The sequence below is a fragment of the Kryptolebias marmoratus genome, linkage group LG18 (genome assembly GCF_001649575.2).
Source record: "Kryptolebias marmoratus isolate JLee-2015 linkage group LG18, ASM164957v2, whole genome shotgun sequence".
Classification (NCBI taxonomy): domain Eukaryota; kingdom Metazoa; phylum Chordata; class Actinopteri; order Cyprinodontiformes; family Rivulidae; genus Kryptolebias; species Kryptolebias marmoratus.
The window spans coordinates 9,002,697-9,025,448 of NC_051447.1; the positions used below are offsets into that span (position 1 = coordinate 9,002,697).

Sequence of the window (22,752 nt, forward strand, 5' to 3'; positions counted from 1 at the left end):
CTTGAGGCGAGCCGGTGGTTGGGGGGGGGTCCTCCACCTCTGTGATGTTTTGTTAAAGTGATCTGTTTGTTGTCTAGTTAACCGAGGGAGGACAATGGTGGAAGAGGAGAAGCAGGAGGGGGGACTCGAGCGGAGAGAGTGTAACAGGACACCGCCTCCCTCTCCCTCTCTCTGTCTCCTCATTCTCCTCCCTCTTTCCTCTCCTCTCTTATCCTCTCCTCTGTCCTGGGCTCTGTCTCAGTCGAACCTGCTCTCCGAGCGCTCCGATGGAATTTTTTGGAGTCACAGGAGGAGGCTGGAAACGAGGTGCTTCTACGGGATAGAATCCAGGTTCCTATTTGGTGGATCTGCCCTCTTCTGCTGGTCCTGGACGGTGAGTCAGGCTTAAAGGGGGTCTCTCATGACCCTGTCTCTGGGGGCTGGACTGAACTTTCCTTTGGTGGCGTAGATATCACACTGGATGCAGACAGAAGTTAGTGGGCAGAGAGCTAACAGGTGCAAAGTTTTGCACTTTATTCACTCATATGCTTTGGAATGTTTTGGATTTATCACATGATATTCCATAATGAGTCTAGACTTAGTCACAGTTAGCCAATAAAGTAGAAATTGGGACATTTTAAGAGAATAAAAAGTACTTTAAATGTAATAAAATAATCTTGAAACATTTCTATTTTGTTACAAAAGGAAAAAGATTCATTTGGATCACTGGATGTAAATGTTGCCATTAAAACTCATGATGATTTGTAAATTTGTAGCTGAAATATCTCCTCTCGATTGCTACTGCTGGTTTTAAAGATTGTGTGTGTGTGTATGTGTTTTTAACACCACTGACAACTAACTGACAGGGTGGGGTGTGAACACATGCCGTCCTGTCAGAGCTGGGACGCACAGCAACTTGTTTACCACGGAAAATGTCATTCTTCCTCTGCATTATGGGACACAAACAGAAAATTCCGAGCCAAAATGGGAGGCCCGGGTCCATAAATTCCACGTTGCTGACTTGTGAATTGTGTTCAATGTGTTTAAAGCATTAACAGGAGCAAACTGGAACCCTACAAACAGAGATATGAAGCGGCAGGGGCAGGGAAGGGGGGGTTCTTGTACAGCTCTTTCGTCAATATTAGTTTTAAAGCTGCGCCTCTGAAACGATAAGATGGGGAAATTAATTAGGCTCCGGGCCAAGGAACAAATATAATAAACACAATTATCATGACTGGAAATGTGACTCCACTGCACCGACCTCCTTTTGTGCACGGACGTTTAATTGATGCTGCAGAGATTCCTGGCAGACTCAGCCCTAGAATTCCTGGGCTCAGCAAAATTAATTGGCGTATTTATTATTTTTGCTCAAACAGTAATGCACCTTTTATTGGCAGAACTTTTCATGCTGGTGGATTGGTGCAGCGCTCCAGGGGAATTAGTGGCAGAGTCTTTTTGTGTGTGTGTGTGTATGTGAGCGGCGACACAAAGTGTCTAAACCTGACCTCATGAGATGTCACAGAACGCTCGGGAGATGAACTCCCTTGATGATGAGTTCAGCAGCTGCAAGAGCAACAGCTCCAGGCCGGAGGCACTCCCCAGGAGATCACTGTCATTCTGAACAAGAGGGGAGTGGTTCAAGAGTTAGCTTTTACATAAAAAAAATATTAAAAAAATAAAATTCTGCTGTACATCTACACATTGCAATTACAAGAGTAATTAAAACTGAAAAGTATTCTGTTCTGGTGCCATTAATTTTTAACCCAAGTAGATTCTATTTAAACTTGCTTGTATTTTAATTAGAAAAAGGTTTTAACGTGATACTTCAGATCTTTTGAAAAGGGGGTTCTGTGAACTGGGTATGAATAAGTAATATCTTACCTGTTGTAGACAGCTCTTTGATCAACCTCAGTTTGGAGAAATGGAGTTTAGTTCTGACCAGAAGGACAAGCTAAAGGCTAGTTTGAGTGGAGCCAAGACCAAAGTGGATTTCAGCCACCTTAAACAACTTTAATCTCCAACATTTCATGTAAACAATATTTTAGAAACATTTACATTATCATAACTTTTGCATTTCATTGTTATTTACACAGACTGTGCAGTCTGAGGAACTTTTTGCAGGAAAATCAGAATATTTCTGCTGGAATAATGTGAAATTGACAGCATAGTAAAGGCAATAAGATAGCTTTCATGTAACCCTATGAAATCTTTGAGATTGGAGTTGTTTCAACCTCCTAGAAACTGGCGTCCACATATGTGGACATCACATTTTGCTTGGCATTACTTGATTTACATCCGGTCCCAAACAGCCCAAACAGCAAAGAGAAGTTAAAAATGGATGCCATTTGCCCTGTTCAGACTAGCCATTAGATTGTCAGTCACAGACTTTAGGCTACCTCGATCTGGAGAACTAGAGTTTAGGCAGTATCTGCAGCGTGTAAGATATTAGTTGTTGTTTCCTTTCTACATATTCCTACTTTGAAAGATCTAAGTGTTCTTTATGTCTAATTGTTTGTTTTGCCCTGGTCTTTTACTAAGAAAACAAGTTGGAAAGGGCCAAAAGTGCATTTTTTTAATCAATTCTCAGGAAAATAAATGGCTTGAAAATAACAATGATTTAACTTCTGAAACCTTTAGACTTAAAACATATTTTAATGCCTTGTTTTTGTCGTAACAAAGGCAGAACTCTCAGTGAGCACCTTTTTAAAGAATGAAGTCAGAAGCAAGAGCTCAGATTTGGAACGGGCCAGAAGGTACTGTGTTTTTGAGTGTGTTATGGTGCATATTGCAGCAGTGCAGAGGGGCTGCGGTGCACCGGCTGGGGCAGTCTGAATGCACCCCGTGCTGCTTTATTTCTTTAAAGTGCAGCCAAGAAGATCTCATTCCTCTGCTGTTTTCCATGTGTTGTCCTCATGCACCTGAACAGTCAAACTCAACTTCAGCTGTCAATCGGTCGTGCTCTACTCCACCACACAAATACTTTTTTTTTTTTTTTTTGGCCTACCACAGTCCACTCTGAAATTTTTATAGCTTTTATATCTTTCGTCATTAATTTTTTACTGTGCATCAATAAGCCATGAGGTCAGAGCGTCAGCCTCCTGTATTTTTATGATTTTTGTTTTGTTTTTGCACGCATGAAGGTCATTTGTGCTATGTGGTTTTCCCGCAGCCTGTCTCAGTGGGTGAAAGAGCTACGTCTCTCTCTCTCCTGCTGAAGACTTCTGCACAGCGGGCGTTATCGCAGCGCAGCACCTGGACCTATCAATAATTGAGCTGCTCTTGTCATGTTAGGGGGGGGAAGGAACAAGAGGCTGAAGGGGCACATCTCCAACAGTTTATTTGTGCAGATTTACCTCATTCATTTTTAAAAGTGCTACATCTGCAAGGAGGCAGCCAGTGGTGTGAGCCGTCTTCTAATCTGGGTCCCCGTAGTTGTCTGTGCAACTCTTTCCATCCTAAAACAGCGTTCCTGGATCTGTCAGAGCAATGGTTTTAGCAGTGAAAGCTCGAATAAAAACACTTTAAATTTAAAATGTTGATCATTTTCACTGTATTGCAATAATACCATTTAAAAACTGACCGATCCATTTAATATTGATCTTCTCAGTGAAACCCCTCCGGCAGGCGGAGCTGGTCCTGGTTCCTGAGCGGTGAAGCTATGGGCTGGCCGGGGGGGTCGCCCAGGCCACCTTCGGTGTCGACGATGGGGTTTTCCCTCCTGGCTCTCGTGTTCCTCTGCAGCAGGGTCTCCAGCTTTCCTCAGCCTGTGCCAAGAGTCTTCCTTTCCTTTGAAGGTAAGAGTAAAAGCAACTAATAACTCACCAACTTACCTGTGTTCATCTATAGAGGAAATAAAGTTGCTCTCATCTCATGAGTTATGTTTTTTTTATCAACGTAATCTTTAATTTCCCAACTTTATCCTCACTCTCACAAACCCCAGGCCTTTCAGCTCCATTTACAGCCCATCCTTGTCCTTCCTTTGTCCTGCCGTGTGTCAGAGCTCTGCGGGAAGTGGCACTGCCTGCAGGAACCACCCTGAATCTGTTCCTCGTTAAGCTTTAATCACACCCCTCCGCTCTGCGGGCAGACCTCGGGGCATTGTTGCTGCCTCTGGTTTTGAATCTCCTGTTTTATTCAAATTAAAAACGAGATTATCTGGTGAATTTTTGATGCTCCCTTGAAACGAGCGCGTACTGGAGCTTTAAGAGTGCCGTGAGTGGCGCGTAACCTTTTTTTTCCATGTCGAGCGCGAAAGGCCGAAGCAGACGTTTGATCACCTTTCGCCTCTCGTTGTGGATTAAGCAGCTCAGAGCAGCTGAGGTTGTCCGTCAGTCAGGTTTCTGCTTTCAGTTAGTAAGATGTTGCAATCTGCAGTGAAAGCAAGTATTTTCTTTCTCTCTTTAGCTGTTTAGACCATGTGTCATGACTTTTTTTCCCCCCCACGTATGGGCTCAGTATTGCCTGCTGTCTTTCTTTCATTTTCTTTTTTTTTCTCTCTTTGCTTTCTCTTGGCTGTCATGTTTCCCTGGTTAATATTTCATTCCAGGTATAAGCCAGCTTTCAGTGGAGCTTCAGTGTGTCTGCTCTGCAGCCTCTTTTAGCTGTTAAATATCACAGCCATCTTGGGGAGAAAAAAAAATACCAAACTAAAAAAAAATGTGCGCCAGTAGGGATTAAATTAGATTAATATTACCCTCTGTGAGTGTGTTTCCCTGCAGGGAGGAGCATAGATGGGGGATTCAAACACATTTGTTCATCAACAAGCCCTTTAATTTTAATGACTGCTTATCTGCACAGTAAGGTACACACTAAAAAGTGCTGGGTTATTTTGCTAACACTGGCTGGGTTGAAGCTGTTGGGTTAGAGGTTGGTTTGGTTTGAACAAATGTCAGGTCAAAAATTGGTCGGGTTGTAGATGAGCTGCGTCATTTTTCACAGCCCAACATGAAGTTACCCAAATCAAACTTGACTGTGCCTCTGCTTTAAGATGTATTACATAAAAACAAGACCGTTAGAACAACTTGTAAGGAGATATGTACCCTGGTTGGCTTTTTTTAATAACTTCAGTTTTGTGCTAAACAATGAGTTTGGGTTCCTAAAATAACATTAGTTGGTGCTAGCTAGCCTAATTTGTAATTATCTAAAAAAAAACAGATTTTGGGGTGTTTTTTTTAACTCTGCTTTTTAGTATTTCAACAAATTAGCCACTTTAAACAAATTTAAGGGTAGAAAACCTAACCCACTATGCTGGGTCAAACTGATAACCTTGCTTAGTTAAAACCTTCTTAGTTAAATTTGACCCAGAAATGGATTACAAGTTGGGTTGGTTTTTTTTTTTAACCCAGCAGTTTTGAGTCTGTAAATGTCTCTGCTTCAGTTTTATGTGCCTGATACATTTAGGGGAGTTTACGAGAAATGAGCAGCAGGGAACACATTTGAACACACTTTTTATTTATTTATTTTTAAGCTTTAAAAGCCAGCATCAGGTGTGAGTTTACATTCCAGCTTTAATTTAGCACATCAGGGAGCATTGAGGGGATGCAGCTTTGTTTTTGAGTCAGAAATCATCGGGAGCTTTCAGAAAGTTTTTCTGGCATGGCTGAGCAACAGATGTAGCGGGACTCTTAAGGACCAGAGTGGAGATTCGGTTCTTACACAAACACTGGAAGTGTTGGCCAAGGGAGGAATTCAGTGTGCTTGAGCTCGGGCTGAAGCAGCCTGGGAGAAGACTGGGATAGGGGTGGAAGACAGTGCAGGTGGTTCGGCACCTGCTGAGGGTCAGCAAAGGTCAGTGGATTCCTTCAGCCTCACGTGTGATCTGTTGAGTTATTTGAGCCGGATCCGACTAATCCGAGAAAATAAACCTGTGCTGTAGAACACAGAGGATTTAGCTAAAACCCAATCCAGGGGGAAAAGGCAGGTTCATGAGACTCCCGACGTAGCCTCACGTCCTGCAGAGAAAGTCTCCAACATTCCTCTCTTCCCTAAATCTGCCTGCTTACAACAGTCAAATGAAGCCAGGCCGCAATTAAAAATGTATAATAAACGGTGCAAAAGGCAGCAAATCCAAACAATAAACTCTCAAGTGGTGCCTTTCTCTGCTGTGACTCAGGCCTTCTCTAACTGTAAACTTTTTTTAAGGAATATCCAAAGTAATAAAAGATAATTACCCCCCTTCAGTTGCTTTAAATGTCACTCGTTTCTCAGCATTTATTCTGGAATGTTTTGTGGCAGTCTAATGTGTTTTTGTTTTTTGTTTTTTTCTCAGAAAAAAAAAGTGAAATGCCCTCAGTATTCATAACTCAAAGAGTGAGTTCATTGCAGTTTTATATATAACTCAAACCCCTTTCAGATCACCGTCTGCCTCGTTGTTGGAATAAATTTGATCTGATCATAATAAAAGCGATCAAAAAATGAAACGGAGCTCTTCCGAGAAGTCAGCTTCACTTTGAATTTTAAACAGGCTTTACGGCCTTCTTTTTAATGTTATTTTTGCTTCATGGTGCAATTTGTCTCAGAACAGCTGCACACTCAAAAATGAACTTATTAAGTTTGTGAAATAGTTTTTTTTTCTTTTTAGTAGTGTGTAAAATAAAGACTTGGGGTTAAAGAAAGTATGTCTCCTTTTAATTTAATGGTTTTATATATTAAGACAATAAAAAAAACGATCTTATTTCGAAAATCGAACTTCAAGTGCACAAAAACACCAAATTGTTATTTATAAAAGAAAAATAAAGACAAAATGTAAAAGCTGTGTGTGGAAAAACTACATACGCCCCCTGATTCAGTTGCTTGTAGAGTTCCCTTTAGCAGCAATAACTTATTGGTTTTCTGTATGACTTTATGAGTGTCTTAGATTTTTATGGAGGAATTTTGGCCCACTCTTCTTTACAATGCTGCTGCTTTGAGGGCTGCAGAATCTTAATGTCCCACCACAGCGTCTCAGTCAGGTCTGGACTTTGACTGGATCATTGCAATCCGTTTCTTTTGCAGACAGTTTGAATCATTGTCCTGTTTTATCATGACCCAGTTTGGGCCAAACTTCAGCTGCCAGACAGATGGCTTCCCATTCGACTCTAGAAATACTTTGGTATAAAACAGAGTTTATGGTCGACTCAATGACTGCAAGGGGCCCAGTTCTGTGGCCCAAATTATCAACCCTCCACCACCGTGCTTGATAGCTGCTATGCGGTGTTTGCACGCATGGCTTGGGTCAACATAATAACTTCAGATTGACTCAACTGCTGTTGGTTCTCAACTCAGATGGGTTGGTTGAACTATTATATTAATATATCTTCTGCTGAGTTTTTTGTCTCATTTAAACATGTTTTTGTTAATTCAAGAAACAAAAAACCCAACAAACTTGGTTCCACAACATGATTCCCTTCTGTTTTACTGAAATCTCTCACTAATGTTAATTCAAACAAATCTGATAAAAGCTGAGCAAAGTAAATCTACACCGTGGAATTTTAGTTTAACTCGGCCAATTAAAATGAATTTAACTTAGTCTTAATACAGTTAGGATTTGAATTTGAATCAAGAACTGTTTTGTGTAAACTTGCAAAATAAACTTGCTTGGTTACCTTAACTTTCTCAATTTTGTCAATCATAAAATTTAAATTCAAATTTGAGATTATAAGCTTTCCCCCTGCATACACAGTCATTAGGAGTATTTATTCAGTGGAATTGTAGTTATTCACTGAATACAACATCTATTTGATGCTCATTGGTTCTGCTACTGTATCAGAAGTTGCCTCAACTCTCGCCAAGATGTTGTTCAGCGAATAGCTGAGTCCACAAAGCTGCCTTATCTATCCGTCTCGCTGACAGACAGATGGTGCAACGGTCTGTGTTTATGATCAGGACCATTTAACCTCATCAAGTCTCGCCCTGTTCTGGCAGATTTCCGTATTCAATACAAAGTTAGCTTAGAAACATATACAGTGGGAGTTCCAACTCGTAAAATATGTCGATTGAAACAAAAAAAAAGCAGATCTGTGCATGCTTTTTTTTTGTGGTTAATGTATGAGCCACATGGGACGCAGGCAGAACTGGATCAGAAACCAGACGTCAGAGAGCAGATATACCAGTTTCCTTTCATGACTCATTACTACCTCCAGCCATTCCTCATAATTCACAAACAGTAGGCTCATAGCAGTCTATTCTCTGCCTTTACTTGGTGTAGAAGTGTGTTGGTAAATCTGACCAAGAGGGCGTCTGTGTGTGCATTCCTCAGCTTGATTGCGTTTAAGTGTCAAACTTTCCACATAATCATCATTCAAACCATGCAGCTCCACAACTTTGCCACAGTCTGTGTTTATTTTTGATTTTTTTTATGAGGTTTTTATGGAGGTACTTGGTTTTCTTTGGATTATTATGAGTTTTGGTAATTTTAATTAAGCTCTCGGTTTTTATTCCTGTACCACCGTGGCTATTAGGAGTTTCTCACACACCACCTGGCTTCCATTAGTAATCAGCACACTTGTCACTCACTAATCACCCCTCCTTGTTTAAATGCCCCTCGTTTTTTTTTTCTTTTTCTGTTTTTTCTTACCTTACTCTTTGAAAACGAGCCAGAAACAGCCCAATTTGTTTTTAGGCCACGACTTGCAGTTAATTCTTTAATGCTCGTAGGGCTGCACAGTAGCTTTCTCTATTTTCCAGTGATGAACCTAATGAAGCTTGCGAAGGAAAATCACCAATGCTCCGTGATTACAAAGAATCTCTGGCAGGGCAAAACACAGGCCTACCCAAGCTGTCAGCGCTGACACACACACTGACGTGCTACAAATAGCTGAAAGCCAGTGGTGTTCGAGCACATGCGCCGCTCGTGTCCTAAGATGTAATTGTCTGAGTTGCAGGCTGAATGTTTTCCTGCAGGACGGGTTGCAGGTGGGGGTGAACACCAGGTTGGGAGTTACAGACTGTGACGTGTTTGACACTTCCTCTGTTGACCTGTCTTTCTCTTGCGTCTAACCTGTGTCTGACCTATACCCAACTTTGTTGAATGTTTTATGATACCTTTTCCTGCAGCAGGCTGAAAGATAATCAGTAGAGTCTCCTCAGAGACAAACAAAGGAATCTTACCGCGTTAGAACTTAGCACCAACAGAAAACCATCATTCATTCTTGTTAAACAATCTGTGCACACTTTTTTTTATTCCAGGGTCTGATTGGTGAACCTTAAAAACATGACTAATTATTTAGGCACCTGAGGATAAATCTTGTCTTTTATTAAAACTTGCCACCAACTGCAACATGTGTGTAAATTAAAGCAAAGGCATATGTTTGGGTACTTTATATACTGTATGTTTATTGTGCAATAACTTTGAGAAAAATTCAATAATCCCCTCTTGAGCAAGGACTGTAGCAAAAAATCCACCTGGATGAACATCCCCCCATATTTTCCTTTAACGGCCCATAAAGACTAATAAACATATCAGTGCTGAAAATCCTCTGACTCATATCTCCTGAAAGCCTTTCTTAGCTGTGACTGTCTCTATGAGAGCCTCCCTGACAGTAAAGATCACTGAGATTTACAGTCTGCTGGGTGAGTGAAGAAACCAGAGGGCCCCCGATGTGTAGGTGAGAGGTCACGGGCTAAAAGGCACGGCGCTTGACAGGATGAGTGGGTTTGATTGCCGGTGGCATGTGAAAGGGAAGGCCAGGTGCTAATTAGGGCGCTGGGGACGCAAATGAGCCGTCTGCTGTGGGGAGCATCTTAAGCTGTTTGTCATCTCAAGTTTCAAAGCGTACTGGGAACATTTAACCATCAACGTCGCAAGTCTGCCGTGCAAAGAAACCTACAGTTGGCATCGGTAACGGATAACATTACTCTGCACAGATAACCGAGACAATACACACCAGTCTCGGATGTCATATTTTAGATACGTCACATCGAAAGCATTCTTTGTTCCCGATGATTCCCATTACAAATGTCAGGCTATGAGTAATTTGCGACAGAAAAACAATCGTGAAATTAATCAGAGACAGCTGCTGGGACGGTTTCTCCTGTCAGCTCTGGCTTCTGAAATGTAGCCGCATTACAGTACATTTACACATGCTGTTCAAATTTGAAGTGCTAAGTGTAGCTTGCCTGGGAATGCGGAGTATGTCTACTGGACAGACAATCGGACGACGCCGTCAGACACAGCGAGACGTCCTGGGTGGTCGTCTTTCAGTGGATTCACACCTCAACTTCCCCTCTGCCATTTATGCATGTATGTGACACCAGTTATTACAGTGTGCCAACAGGGTACATCCAAAAGAAAACAATATGACCAAATGCTCTGGCTGCAGTCACCTTTTTTAATATCTTTAAGAATTTTGCTCGTAATTATATTGGTCTCCAATCTTTTTTTTCTGCAAGTGCTTCCATCCAGAGGTGAACTCAAAAACCGTTAAGCCCGTTTAGATAATGTAAGGTCTCTAGGGTGAAACCCACTCTAAAGTGTGGAGAAAGTATTTGCAAAGACGTGGTACAAGTTCCTGCTACGGTGTTCATCAAAATGGGTGATTGGAGTCCTCACACCGACCATCTAACAGGTTCTCCTTGAACTAAATTGAGAACTCGCCTAATTAGCCCAAAGTTATTATATGCTAGCTGGGTTTTGGGTAGAAAAGGCAACTGTTGATGAGGGCTGATTTGCATGGAAAGCTCTACGTTTGGTTTGTAATTTGCTCGCCATAAGACCCTGAAGTGTTTTTAATTAGACAGACACTGAGTTTGGGGAAGAAAAAAAACACACAACATTCCAGATTCTCAATTTGATGACAGCTTATTATCCCTCAGCCAAACAGACTATTTGATGTCCTGACTAAATATTCATGTGTTGTTGAGCCTGGAAGTTCTCATTGTTGTTCCTCTTAAGAATAACCACGATAATACATAGCTTCTTTGATAGTTCCGTCACCTTTTGCTAACCCCCGTCAAAGTGATAGAAAATCGTTAAAGCTGCTGAAGAGACACCAAATCTGTCAGTTGGCACCGGCTGCCCAAGTTTCCAGACCTAGAGTTGCATTGCTCATGAAGATTCCACATATTTTCCAGCCACTGAGAATGTCTTTTTTTTTTTTAACAATGCTGCGTTACAACAAACCTCTGCTTGTACGGGCATCTCAAACCAGAACCATGGCAGCCTTGTTTACCGCTGGAGGCATCACAGTCAAACTTGGTTATTTGATCACGCGAGCAGTTTGGGGGCCAAGCCTGACAGAAAATGCTGCAAGACTGAAAAGAGCCTCTTTGTGGCTGTTGCATTTCCTCTCTTGGATTTACTGTACAGTGTGAGCGCTGCAGTCTCCTCCAACCTTTAATTGTTGCCATACAAACAGGCTTTAATGACATGTTCCTTCATTTCTTACCCAACATTTTTGGCTTTTTTTTCTTCTGTTTTTCACCACAGTCATGTAAAAGAAGATGCTGTTTTGTTGTTGTTGTTTTTTTTACTCAGTGGGATGCTGAGCTTGTTGCCTTTCTGGGTTATTACTCCAACCCCTGAGACCATGAGGCATCTGTTCTCTTAGCATTTACAGAGGGATGAGTGTTAGTGATCGCAGGCTCTTGCCGCTTTACACGTCGTCTCTGCTGAGCTGTTTTTGACATCTCAGACAAGAACAAAGATATTTATCTGCTGACAGAACCCATTCCATTTCAAAAATATCTGTCCAAGCAGTTTACATGCAAGATAAATGTAAGCTGATCAAAACATCAGAGCCTTTTTGATGTTGAGAGCTTCTAATAAAATAAATTCTTTGTCAATTAGTTGTTTCGAATCTTAAGAATAAAAAAAGTAAAAAAAACAGCCTCTTACCTTCTCATGTGAGAGATTCAAAGTCACAAATAAGTATTCTACTTCAAATTTGGCTGTGGCTACTTCATAGTCCTTGTACTGCTACTACATAATTACTAATAAGAAAAAAGGGTGCAAAAATGATTTTAAATTGAGAAAAACCTAAATCAGTGTTGGTCTTTGTTCTTAATTTAATATTCTCCAGTTCCTTTGTAAATAGTGAGACTATTAGCAGCACCAACATGTTTTGGATCGAACACTGATGGCTGTTATGCTTTCCCATGGAGACAAAAAATTGGTTTAATCTTTTTATGTGACCTCTGGACGTTAGTATATCCTGTAAAACCTGTCAGATAATGTTTTTGTTTGCTTGGAGGAAGTCAGCCTTACAAAGTAGTCACTCTGGTCCCTTCACAATGATCTTGGTGAGTGTTTACCATTTACACAGGTTCTTCTGCAGTAATCATCTTTTACCTTTATATGCACAAACTTAGTTGCTTCCAGATTAGATTTTTTTTATTCATTACAGAAAAGCGTAGAGATAAAATGTGCAAAAAGATCATTTGTTTAATGTTTTATTAGGTTAAAAAATAGGAGACTTTGGTGTTGCCTTTTTTATGAATGATGTAAACTGAAAAGATTTGGGCTAAGAAACATGAAACAAACAGCCTGTCAGTTACCACCAACAAATTCTAATATAATCCAATCTGTAGCTGAGAAAGTGGTCTCTTGTTTAATACAGAAAGACCTTTTGCAGCTTCTTGGCCCAACAAAAACAAAATTCTGCTTCTTCCGCTCAGTCACTTCTCACACTCCACATCAAAAGAGACAAACTCTGGGCTCTCCGGTCTCCAGCTTCCCCCTTTCTGCTAACTTCACTGTCCGCTGCATTGATCAGAGTGGACTGCATCACAAGTGGTCCGCGAAGCAACCAATAGGACATTATGGGTCAAAGCATCTAATCAAAGGCAAGACACAGGAGACTGCTGGGAGATCCACAGGGAGGTACAAAGCCCACCCCCCCTGCAGGTATACATAATACAAAACCCACCAGCTGTTGCTCTCAAACCCTGATTTTTCTCCTTTTTTGTGCCATTTTCTTTCTGTCTCTATAAACAAAAGTCAAGAGACAACAAAGGAAATAACAGACTTTCCTTTAATCCAGTTACCTTTTCTTTTGTTAACAGAAACATACACACCACACAGTGCAAAGCAGGGTGTTGCTTTATTAGCCTGTCCACCTATAAACCACACATGAAGATTCTCAACAATCCTTTTTATTTTAGGGCTTGCTCAGTTTTGATACTCTTCTCTTAACGGGGTTGTGCGATCTCATCAATGAGGAATGCATGCACACACACGACTAATGAACCACATACAGTCCAGAGGACTTACTTCATAGCACACACGTGCAAATAATAGCAGCTCTCCAACATTTGCTTTCAGTTTTATTAAAACTGATATCATTAGTAAATTTACAAAAGCTGCAAGTTGTCAAATAAAAGCGATAAGGTGCCGTAAGAATTAAGCACTTGGTCTAATTGGGGGCACCGAAAACCTCCCCCTCTTACTCTCCCTTTTAGAGCAGGTGCTCCATCTGGCAAGTTGAACTCTGAGTGCCGGTTTACACAAAGTTGCAGCCGTGCAGCCATGACTCATGTGTTTGCATGAGCCTGACAGCAGCTCACTGAGAAGACACCAGATCTAATGGTATGTGGAGTCCAGAGAGGGTTCAGTTTGGCTCTCAGTGAGTGGAGCTGGATTCATGTGACACACACACACAGCCTCGTCCCATCCCAGCACCGGGCTTAACTGGCCTTCCCCGCTCACAAGGGAACATGAAAGTCTCTGCTCCCCCACCCCCACCCCACCCCCCCACGGAGAAAACAATCCAAAGTTCACCATAATATTGAGCAGTGGCTTCACCCTCACCACACCCGCTGGAACAATTTGTTTCCTTTGTAGAATCTTTAGGATTCTGCTCGAAAGGACAGGAGTTTTTCCTAATTTATTTAAATATTTTCTTCAGACTAGCTCAAAAATTTTGTCTTAAAAATGGTGTCATTAACAACAATGCTTACGTACCTTACTAACCTTATTAGTTTCTTGTTATTTTTCATCCTGTTTTGGACAGATCTAGAATTTCTAGCTTCCACTTCTAACAGTGGTTCTCTAAGTTTAAGTGTGGTTGAAGCTTTATTTTTGTGAACTGCTTGTCTTATTTATAGTTAGTATTTTGTCTTGATTTCCTTATGCTTTCATTCTTGTTAACCTTCTTTATTACAGATAGTATTTGCCTCAATTCCTGTTTTATTTTGAAACCTAGGATCCTGTTCAGTGTGTGTAGCTTGACTCCCTGTTTGTGTTTCACACCTGGGTGTTGTTGCTGATTGACAGTATTTTTGTGTTTGTTCTGATACATAATTTATATCTGAATCATACTGCCTGAGTTACTTTTTTTTTTTTTGGCAAGTTGTTCATTACTCATCAGTAATGAGATGGTTTGCCCTCTGCTGGAGATAATTACAGCTTTGAAACATGAGGCAAAATTTGGCTTAAAGGATTTAAATTTGTGAAGCAAAAGTCTGCTTTACAAGACACTTTCAGTTTGAATTTTGCTTCTGTTTGGTTGGGTAAAATCACAGTTGAGTTTTGGTCCATCTGTGCACTTATCTTTGATGATACAGTGCTCAAAATCAGCCTCCTCTCGTCGCAAGATCAGGCAATTTACCTAAACGCAGATCGAGGAGGGAGTGAAGAGCCGTGGGAAACTCGCCTCTGCCTGAAGTGGTTAACTTGCCTTTATTTAAAGTTAAACACTCCAGGCTTTACATGGCAAAAGCACCAAACAACAGCTTGTGATGAGAGTGAGGGGTGCCACAGAAAAGCCACTTTCCTGCAAGATAAAAGGCTACAACCTGAAAAGCATGCGCCAAACAATCAAGAAAATGTGACTTTGGCCTGAGGGACTGAAGCGAAGCACAGCCAACCTGCTTGTTGATTAGAGGAGAAAACACAAAGAGCTTAGAGAGGGTCAATACAGGAAAGGACATGGAGGGTGTAGATCTACTTTACCGCCCCCCAACCCCTTCTCTCAGTGCAGATTGAAAAAGTGATAAATATGCATGAGTTTGGCTTCAATAATCAGGGCTTTTTGTATATATCTGAAGCAATCGGGTTGAAAATAACTGAGTATGTTTCATTGTGTGAAAGACTGAATGGGCAGAAAGCACTTTGCAGGAACCCTTTTCACACATAATCGCAACTTTTCTACAATGGTATAAAGCATGCGTCTCATTGTCTCAAATTTGTCCTATAAAAGTGGTTTCTAGATGTCTGGTTCGAAGGTTTTCATAAAACTGAGTTCATTTACAGTTTGGTGCTGCAACACGGCCTCGCAGCTGCCCATAAAACTGTCACACCTAATGACCCATGATCTATGTCTATTTTTTTATGTTTGTGTCCATATTGGTACACAGTTTTACAACATCTCAAACTGTAACAATAAGAGCATTTGACAGTTTTAAGATGTGGAATAGACTGCAATAGAGCAGAGTGCAGCAGTTGAGATGAACAAATAACGGCTATTTAGAAGGTGTGATTTTGTCTTTTTTCTTTTGTTTTGTTTTTTAGTGCTGCCTAGTGAGATTATGACACCTAAAACACAGTTAGGTTCAAGCATATAAAGTAGGTGATTAGGTTGAAGCACTCAAACTAACTGAGAAGCATGTACAAGATTAGTTTGAGGCACGTAAACTATGTGTTTAAGTTCAGGCACTGAAAACTGTATTTTATGATTAGAAACACATCATGACTTGACTTAATGTTCACCAAATGTAAGACAACTCTGTGCCAAAGAACTTGTAAAATATACAACTGAGAAGCAAGTAAGAGAATTTTTTTCAAAAATTCATGCACATTATTTTGAAAGCATCACAAAGCAAACTCACATTGTGGTGGACCATCCCTTCAAGATATACAGTACCGTATTTTCCGGACTGTCAGGCGCACTTAAAAGCCTTTAATTTTCTCAAAAAACGACAGTGCGCCTTATAATCCGGAGTGCCTAATATACATAAGAAGTCGTAATGTTTTAGTACAACTTTGGTAAACTACAAAGTCGCACCGTTTGCAGGATTAAGGATCAGTTATACGCAGGGCTCTGCGCGCAGACCTGAGCGAGCGGTGGAGGCGTTTATACTTGACGCTTACGTCGTTGCAGTATTCTCCAAAAAGGCAGGGGGCTGTTTTGTTTCGCTTAATGTGCCTTATAGTCTGATGTGCCTTACATATGATAAAAGTTGGAAAATGGACCATTCATTGACAGTGCGTCTTATAATCCAGTGTGCCCTATAGTGCGGAAAATACGATATATCTTACTGTAAAAAACTTTGTTTGGTTACTCTAACAATATATAAAGTTGAGCCATTTCTATAATGTTTTAAGCTAAATCCTGCACTGGTTGATCAGGTTTGACTCATTGTGTCTGTAAGAAAAGTAGCTTAGAGAATATTAAAGGTACCTTTTTCTTCCTCTGGCTTCAGTTTAGATTTGGCTTTGAGCCTGTTTGAGATGGCTCTCGACCTAATCTTTAAACCGAGACTTTATCTCTTCTAGGAATCACTTCTAAGTGGTCTTGACTACAACCCTGTCTACACCAAGAATTCTCCTTGTTTGACTTGTTTCTTGAATTCGCAGCAGATTGGGCACACTACTTATGCTCATCTGAACAAAAAGGACTTTTTTTTTATTTCTCGTGACCTTCTGTGCAAGTATTGTCGATGAAGCCTGCGCTGTAGTTGTAAATCGCCTTACACCCTGTGTAAATATCTGGTGTCAGCTGTAGTCCCAGTATGAGAACTATGTGGCTTGTTTAAAGAACAGCTGCCAAATCCTAAAAGTTACACCGGCGTTGTTTTCTTTCTTTTCAGATCTCGTTCTTGTATCTGTTTATTATGGATTTAATTTAGAAACTGGGGGGAAAAAAAAAAATCTTCTCGCCTCAGTGTTGACAAAGGCTTTTTTTAACGTTTCCCTCTGCTTTTTCTGCCCCGTGTGCCTCTCAGACCTGCAGGCCTCCCAGGCCTTTGAACACTACAGCATATCAGACAAGGCCATGGACTACAGGGTCCTGCACATGGACGAGGACCAGGACAGGATGTATGTGGGCTGCAAGGACCACGTTCTCTCCATGGACCTCAACAACATCACCCATGGCACAATTAAGGTCAGCAGATGGTTATAGTTAGTGTTTTGCGAAAAAAAAAAAAATCTGCAATCCTGGCAACTATTGCAGCATTGTTTTTTTACTCTAACAAATAAAACCAGTAAACAGCATTAAAACTGCGGCTGCAGATTTATTAAAACAATCATGCATTCATATGCAAATTGCACGTCCAGGGGTATTTGAGAGACCCCGTAAAACTACCCAAGCCCTCCTATTATCAATTCTGAAAGCAGTGGTGGAATTATCTTCTGTGTAATTGACAGATACGAAGAGCACAAACAGACAGAAGAGCATTTAGGTTCACCAAAGAGTGCTGCGCTGTCAGTTTTCTACTCTGTAAATTGCATAATATATTCATTGGCCTGGACCTTTAAACCCCCTATTCGAATTTCAAAACACGTTTTCCACAAATGATAGCGAGCCGCAATTACCGACACCGGGACTTAAGCGTAACAGGAACAATTGAAAAGATCTATTTGTTTTATGCAATTATTTGCTGAGATTTGTCTGTGCATAGAGGATGTTAAAACACGTAATTTATCTTCTGTCTTTCAGTTTCCAGCTACCCATAAGCTCCGTCACTAATATAAATGCTGTTTTTGGTTTTTTTATCTCCAGATGTTCTGGCCTGCGTCTACAAGCAAAATAGAAGAATGCCAAATGGCAGGCAAGGACCCAACAGTAAGAATGATTTCAAAAAACTTCAAATGTATCATCTTGTTTTTATGGCCTCTTTTTAGACTGGCAGAAAAAAATACTAGAAAAAAACAGACAAATACAACAATTTCAGTTTCATTTTGAGGCAAAACAAAAGCTTTCACATTTGATTGTTTTTGTGCAAGTAATAAAAGTTTGAAACAAGCACTTACTGGTAATTTTTTGAGGGGGTCAATTAAAAAAACATGATATTAGATCCTATAGGAAATCAAATCTTTCCCCAAATAAGTATTATGCAAAATATTATTTTGTATTGTATGTGGCGAATAACCACCCACCTAACTATTTACCTAGTTAGATGGCCTAATGAAATCTAATAGTAACCTAAATTCTCCAAGACTGATTAGAAAGTCTTCATATTATTCCAGCATAATGGTCAAAATCAAAATAATGATCTTGTCAGCTGTTTCCATTCCTGTTCCTTCATAAAGCTGCCTTTTGGGATTTTCTTCTAGCATCTGTTGGCTTGTGCCAGATCCAGCAGCAGATGTGCACAGGATCACCGCCTGGAATCCTCCAGGCAAGAGCTGTCAGTCCAAGAAAAAGCTGTGCAACAACTGAAGGCCACAGATTGTTGGGGGGAAAAGATATCATAAATTAAATCTTGTAAATAAACTCACTGACAGGAAGATTTCATAAGGTAGCTTGATTCGGAGCAGTTGCAACAAAATTTAATACAGATTCAGTCGAAACACGTGCATGCACAGCAACCCATAGCAGAATAGGAAGAAAGAAAGAAAAAAAAAAGAAATATTTTAGGCAAGTTATTTATATTAAAGGCCATTTTAGTTTTTTTTTTTTAAAGGCATTGCTCTGCTTAAAGTGCTACGTGTTTGTCCAACTTTACACACCTCTGACAGCCCCAGGAGAAAAAGAACCAGATTTTATGGCACAAATTGCTAATGCAGAAACAGAGGAAGAACTGTTTCCAGTAACCAAGTGATTTGTGTAGCTCTGAGTAATTGCACATCTTCTGCAGACAGTCTCCAAATATTTGGGAGAGCCATTTCTCTGCAGAGTAGCTCAACGGCCCCCATTTCCCCCTGCTGTCGTTTCTGCACTCCTTCCACGTTCTACTGGTCTCAGTTTCTGTCTGACTGTTATTTCTACCTTTGATCAATTTTTCCGACCCTGTCAGTGCTCCTCAGTTTCTTTATTACTCCTGTTTGTTTCACTTTCTCTCAACTTTCTCAAAGGCTTTTCATTTCTCAACATAAAGTCTCCATGCATCTGTCATGGTCACCCTCTGCATCTGTATATATTAAATTCCTTTTCTCCAATAAGATCTGTGGTTAAATGGGGCTCTAGGGATCAGCGCCGTGGCAGAAGGGGCCATCAGAGGCCAAATCTAGACTAGCTGCATTGTTTAAAATCAATTTGCTGCTCGCTCATAAGCTTTCACTTTAAACTCGGTGTGATCACCTTGAGCTTGAAGTGAAAGCACTCGAGGCTATGAGGCTGTGCACGTATGGATTGGAACCACAAGAGGAAAATGAAAAAGGATAGGGTCCAAAACATATGTGACTCAGTAGGGCTGATCTGATCTAAATGCAGGCTTCACGTGGGTGTGTTGAAATGAATGGGCGATAAAAGCCAAAGAAAAGCAGAACTGACGAGGAGAGATAAAGAAGATGACAATAAATAACAGAGATGGGCGTGAGACTGTAAAACATCCAGTTGCAATTTGTCGATGGTTCTCAATGGAGTTTTGTGCAACCGGCCGTGAGCTGCAGCAGCAGCTGCCAATTCTGCAGACATGTCCAAGTTCCTGACAGCTCCCTGGGTACTTGTTCTTTGCCTCCACACTTTTCTCCGCTTCTCTTCCTTTTCTCTGCTCGTTTTCTGGAAGCCCAAGCCTAATTAGGTGCATAAGTCCAGCACTCCCGCCACCACTGAGATTGGCAAGCGGAGGCAGAGAGATCAGTAGTCGTTCCGATCTCCATCACTGACACTCTGTTTCTACTGACCAAGGATCTCTGCAGCAATTGTACAACTGTCATAACAGCAGAGCTAACTTTGATTTACTGCATGCAGAAGTAATAACTATGTACCACTTTTAGTGTTCACGTTAGGTTTATACCTTGTCTATGCTATGTCTGATTAGTCCAATGTATCACATCTTAGTTTAGAATATATGAAAATATAAAAACTATTTATTGTTGTACTGTTGTTAGTGCGGAAGAGAAGGCTGGAACGGTGTTAAAAACTGCTTAACAAATTTTTTTTTCTCTCTTAAATTCTAACAAAGGTTAACTGTGCCATCTGCTCCTCTAATGTGAAAATTATTCTAAATCTACTGAGCAGAACATCTTCACACATGGTTGTATTATAGACCTAGTGAACTTTATGTTCAGATCCGACAGCTTTAAATTTGCAAAGAAAAATAATAAATGAATAAGGTTCAGTGAGTCACAGTTTGTTTGATTTGGATCTTTTGTGAAGCATTTGTGAAGAAATAACACTCTGATTATCTTTGGATTATTATAAGCTTTGGCATTTTACCTATCCAGTTATTTTCTTGTTTTATTGTTCTTGTAGCATAATTGCCATTAAACGTCCTCCGTAGTCTCTGTTTCCAGCTCTTTACACACCACCTGTATTCTGTTTGAAATCAGCACCCCTGTTGACACTTACTAATCACCCCTTCTTGTATACATATAGGCTCCTTGGTTTTTTTTTTGTTGTTGTTTTTTGTTTTTTTCATCAGTCTTTGTCAGATCCTCTGTCAGCCTCTTACTGTGTTGCCATCTGTTTGCCTTGGTTATAATGTTTTAAAACCTTTTTTTTTGGCTACCAAAGAGCCATTTTGCCCATTTCTAGTGAGCCTGCATATGGGTCCTACAGCTCAGCTGCTAAACATGACATATGCCAAGCTATTTCAACAGTTCAAGAATCAATGAACTCACCCAACATGAAACAAATCTTTATTTGTTCACTCTTAGTTCACAGAGCACTTTAGAAAAAGCATAATATGCTTTTAAAAAATATGTAATTTAGAAAAAACATACGGCAGGGTGCCAAGGGAGGAGCTGTGGGGTTGTATGAGGAAACCTGGGGTGGCAGAGAAGTATGTTAGACTGGTGCAGGACATGTATGAGGAAAGCAGGACAGTGGGACAGTGGTGAGGTGTGCTGTAGGAAGGACAGATAGCTTCAATGTGGAGGTGGGAGTGCATCAAGGATCATCTCTGAGCCCCTTCTTGTTTGATCTGGTGATGGACAGACTGACAGATGAGGTCAGGCAGGAATCCCCGAGGACTGTGATGTTTGCAGATGACATCATGATCTGTGGTGAGAACAGGGGACAGGTGGAAGGGAACTTGAAGAGGTGGAGGGATGAAAGTCAGCCGTAGCGAGACAGAGGACCTGTGTGTGAATGAGAGGGAGGCAGGTGGAACAGTGAGGCTACAAGGAGCAGAGGTCACAAAGGTGCAGGACTTCAAGTACAAATTCACTATTAAAGTAATCTCAGGGCACCATACCAACAAAAAAAAACAACATAAATTTAGTTTGGATTCAAATTCAACTATAGTCAATTTAATGTCTATTATAATACAATACATTTGCATTAAGCACATTATGAAATGCCAATTAGATAAAGTTATAAATCCAAGGAAGCCAGCAGATTGTGTTGAATCCTCATTCCGTTGCTATAACCCATCCTTTGCAAGGAGTTGACAATGGAAAGGAAGAACAGAAAGAAGATTCCAGTTTTTATGTTTTGTTGTTCAGGGTGAAGTTACTTCATGACTGACATTGCTTGACTAGTCCAAAGATCTGACAAGTACTTTTTAAAAAATAAATAAATAAATAAAAAATAAAGCTCCTGCCCGTTTTCCAATCAGTTATGACTTTTGTGCAACAAACATCTGAAGCATCAGGTTGGATCTTTAAGTTCAAAACGTGGTTAGTGACAGGAGCAGTGTGTAATTTACTTTCTCAAATTGGCAATAACCATAACAATAAATGTTCTTCATGACAGATGGCTGTTTTCAAATTTAACTCCCCTGACTGGATTGTTTATGTGCCTCCTTGTTTATCTGTGCTTTCGCAGCACGGCTGTGGGAACTTCGTCCGGGTGGTGCAGCCGTACAACAGAACTCATCTGTTTATGTGCGGCAGCGGAGCGTACAGTCCCGTCTGTGTGTACATCAACAGGGGCCGAAGACCAGAGGTGGGTTCACCATGATGGATTTGCTTTATTAAGGAAATGAAACCACAACTGAGAGGCTACGGAGTGACACAAGATCTCTGCCATCTGCAAAAAACATAAATAAATAAGACTAAGTACAGCTGATGTAATCCCATCACAGCACGAGTTAAGTGTCACCATGTGTTTTTGTTTTTTTGTTTTTAACAATGAGACTCTGTAGCTTTAAGTTGTCTGTTGCATACCTCTTCAAATGAGAGAATAAGAGGGAGAAAATTGAGGCCTAGCGTGTTCCGGGCTCTCATATCCGGCCACACAGCACTGGAAGTTCGAGCAGGAAAGCCCTCCAGGAGGAAAAGAGCTCCACGAGTGAACATATTCAGCCGCAGACTGCTGCCAAACGCCTAACAAGCAGAGAAAGACTGGCTCTCTCCTCTCACCGTGGTGCCTTTTGTCATGTGGGGCTTTTGTTTGAAAAGGCAGACTGCTCTGTTTGCAACCCCTGAGCTCAGTCATGTCAGCGTCTCGAGAAAAGAGATCTGTTAGGCATAAGATGCTGGCGAACTCAGACTGGTCTGCTGCTCTGTGAGGGTGTCCCAAACTGTTACGGTATTTTGAAACGCAATAGGATGGAGGCAACATGTCATTTGCACATGAAAGCTGTTTTGTGTCTTTCTTTTTTTGAGTGATAAATGCCATTCTTTTGCTCCATCTTTACAGGGTGTTATGGTTTAGTTTTGTAGTAATTATCACGCCAGAGCCTGCCAGCTGCACTGTGTCCACCTCTATAAGTTTTTGTCAAACAAGACATATTTTCCCGGAATAATTCTGTTTAGCTGATGTCATCCAGCATGCAACATTTTAATGGATGGGGCAGGAAGTGCTGTGA

The 22,752-nt window shown here is 40.8% G+C and overlaps 1 protein-coding gene across 1 annotated transcript in view; it reads left to right on the forward strand.

Annotated features, from left to right (window-relative positions):
• The first annotated feature begins 218 nt into the window (after window positions 1-218).
• The window catches only part of sema3c (sema domain, immunoglobulin domain (Ig), short basic domain, secreted, (semaphorin) 3C), a 39,840-nt gene continuing 17,306 nt past the window's right edge, over window positions 219-22,752 (forward strand). The window contains exons 1-5 of the mRNA XM_017411632.3: window positions 219-373; window positions 3,587-3,773; window positions 16,837-16,997; window positions 17,616-17,678; window positions 21,768-21,887. Of these exons, the coding sequence (XP_017267121.1) occupies window positions 3,638-3,773; window positions 16,837-16,997; window positions 17,616-17,678; window positions 21,768-21,887 (480 nt within the window). The 5' untranslated portion in view covers window positions 219-373; window positions 3,587-3,637. The remainder of the gene's footprint in view (window positions 374-3,586; window positions 3,774-16,836; window positions 16,998-17,615; window positions 17,679-21,767; window positions 21,888-22,752) is intronic.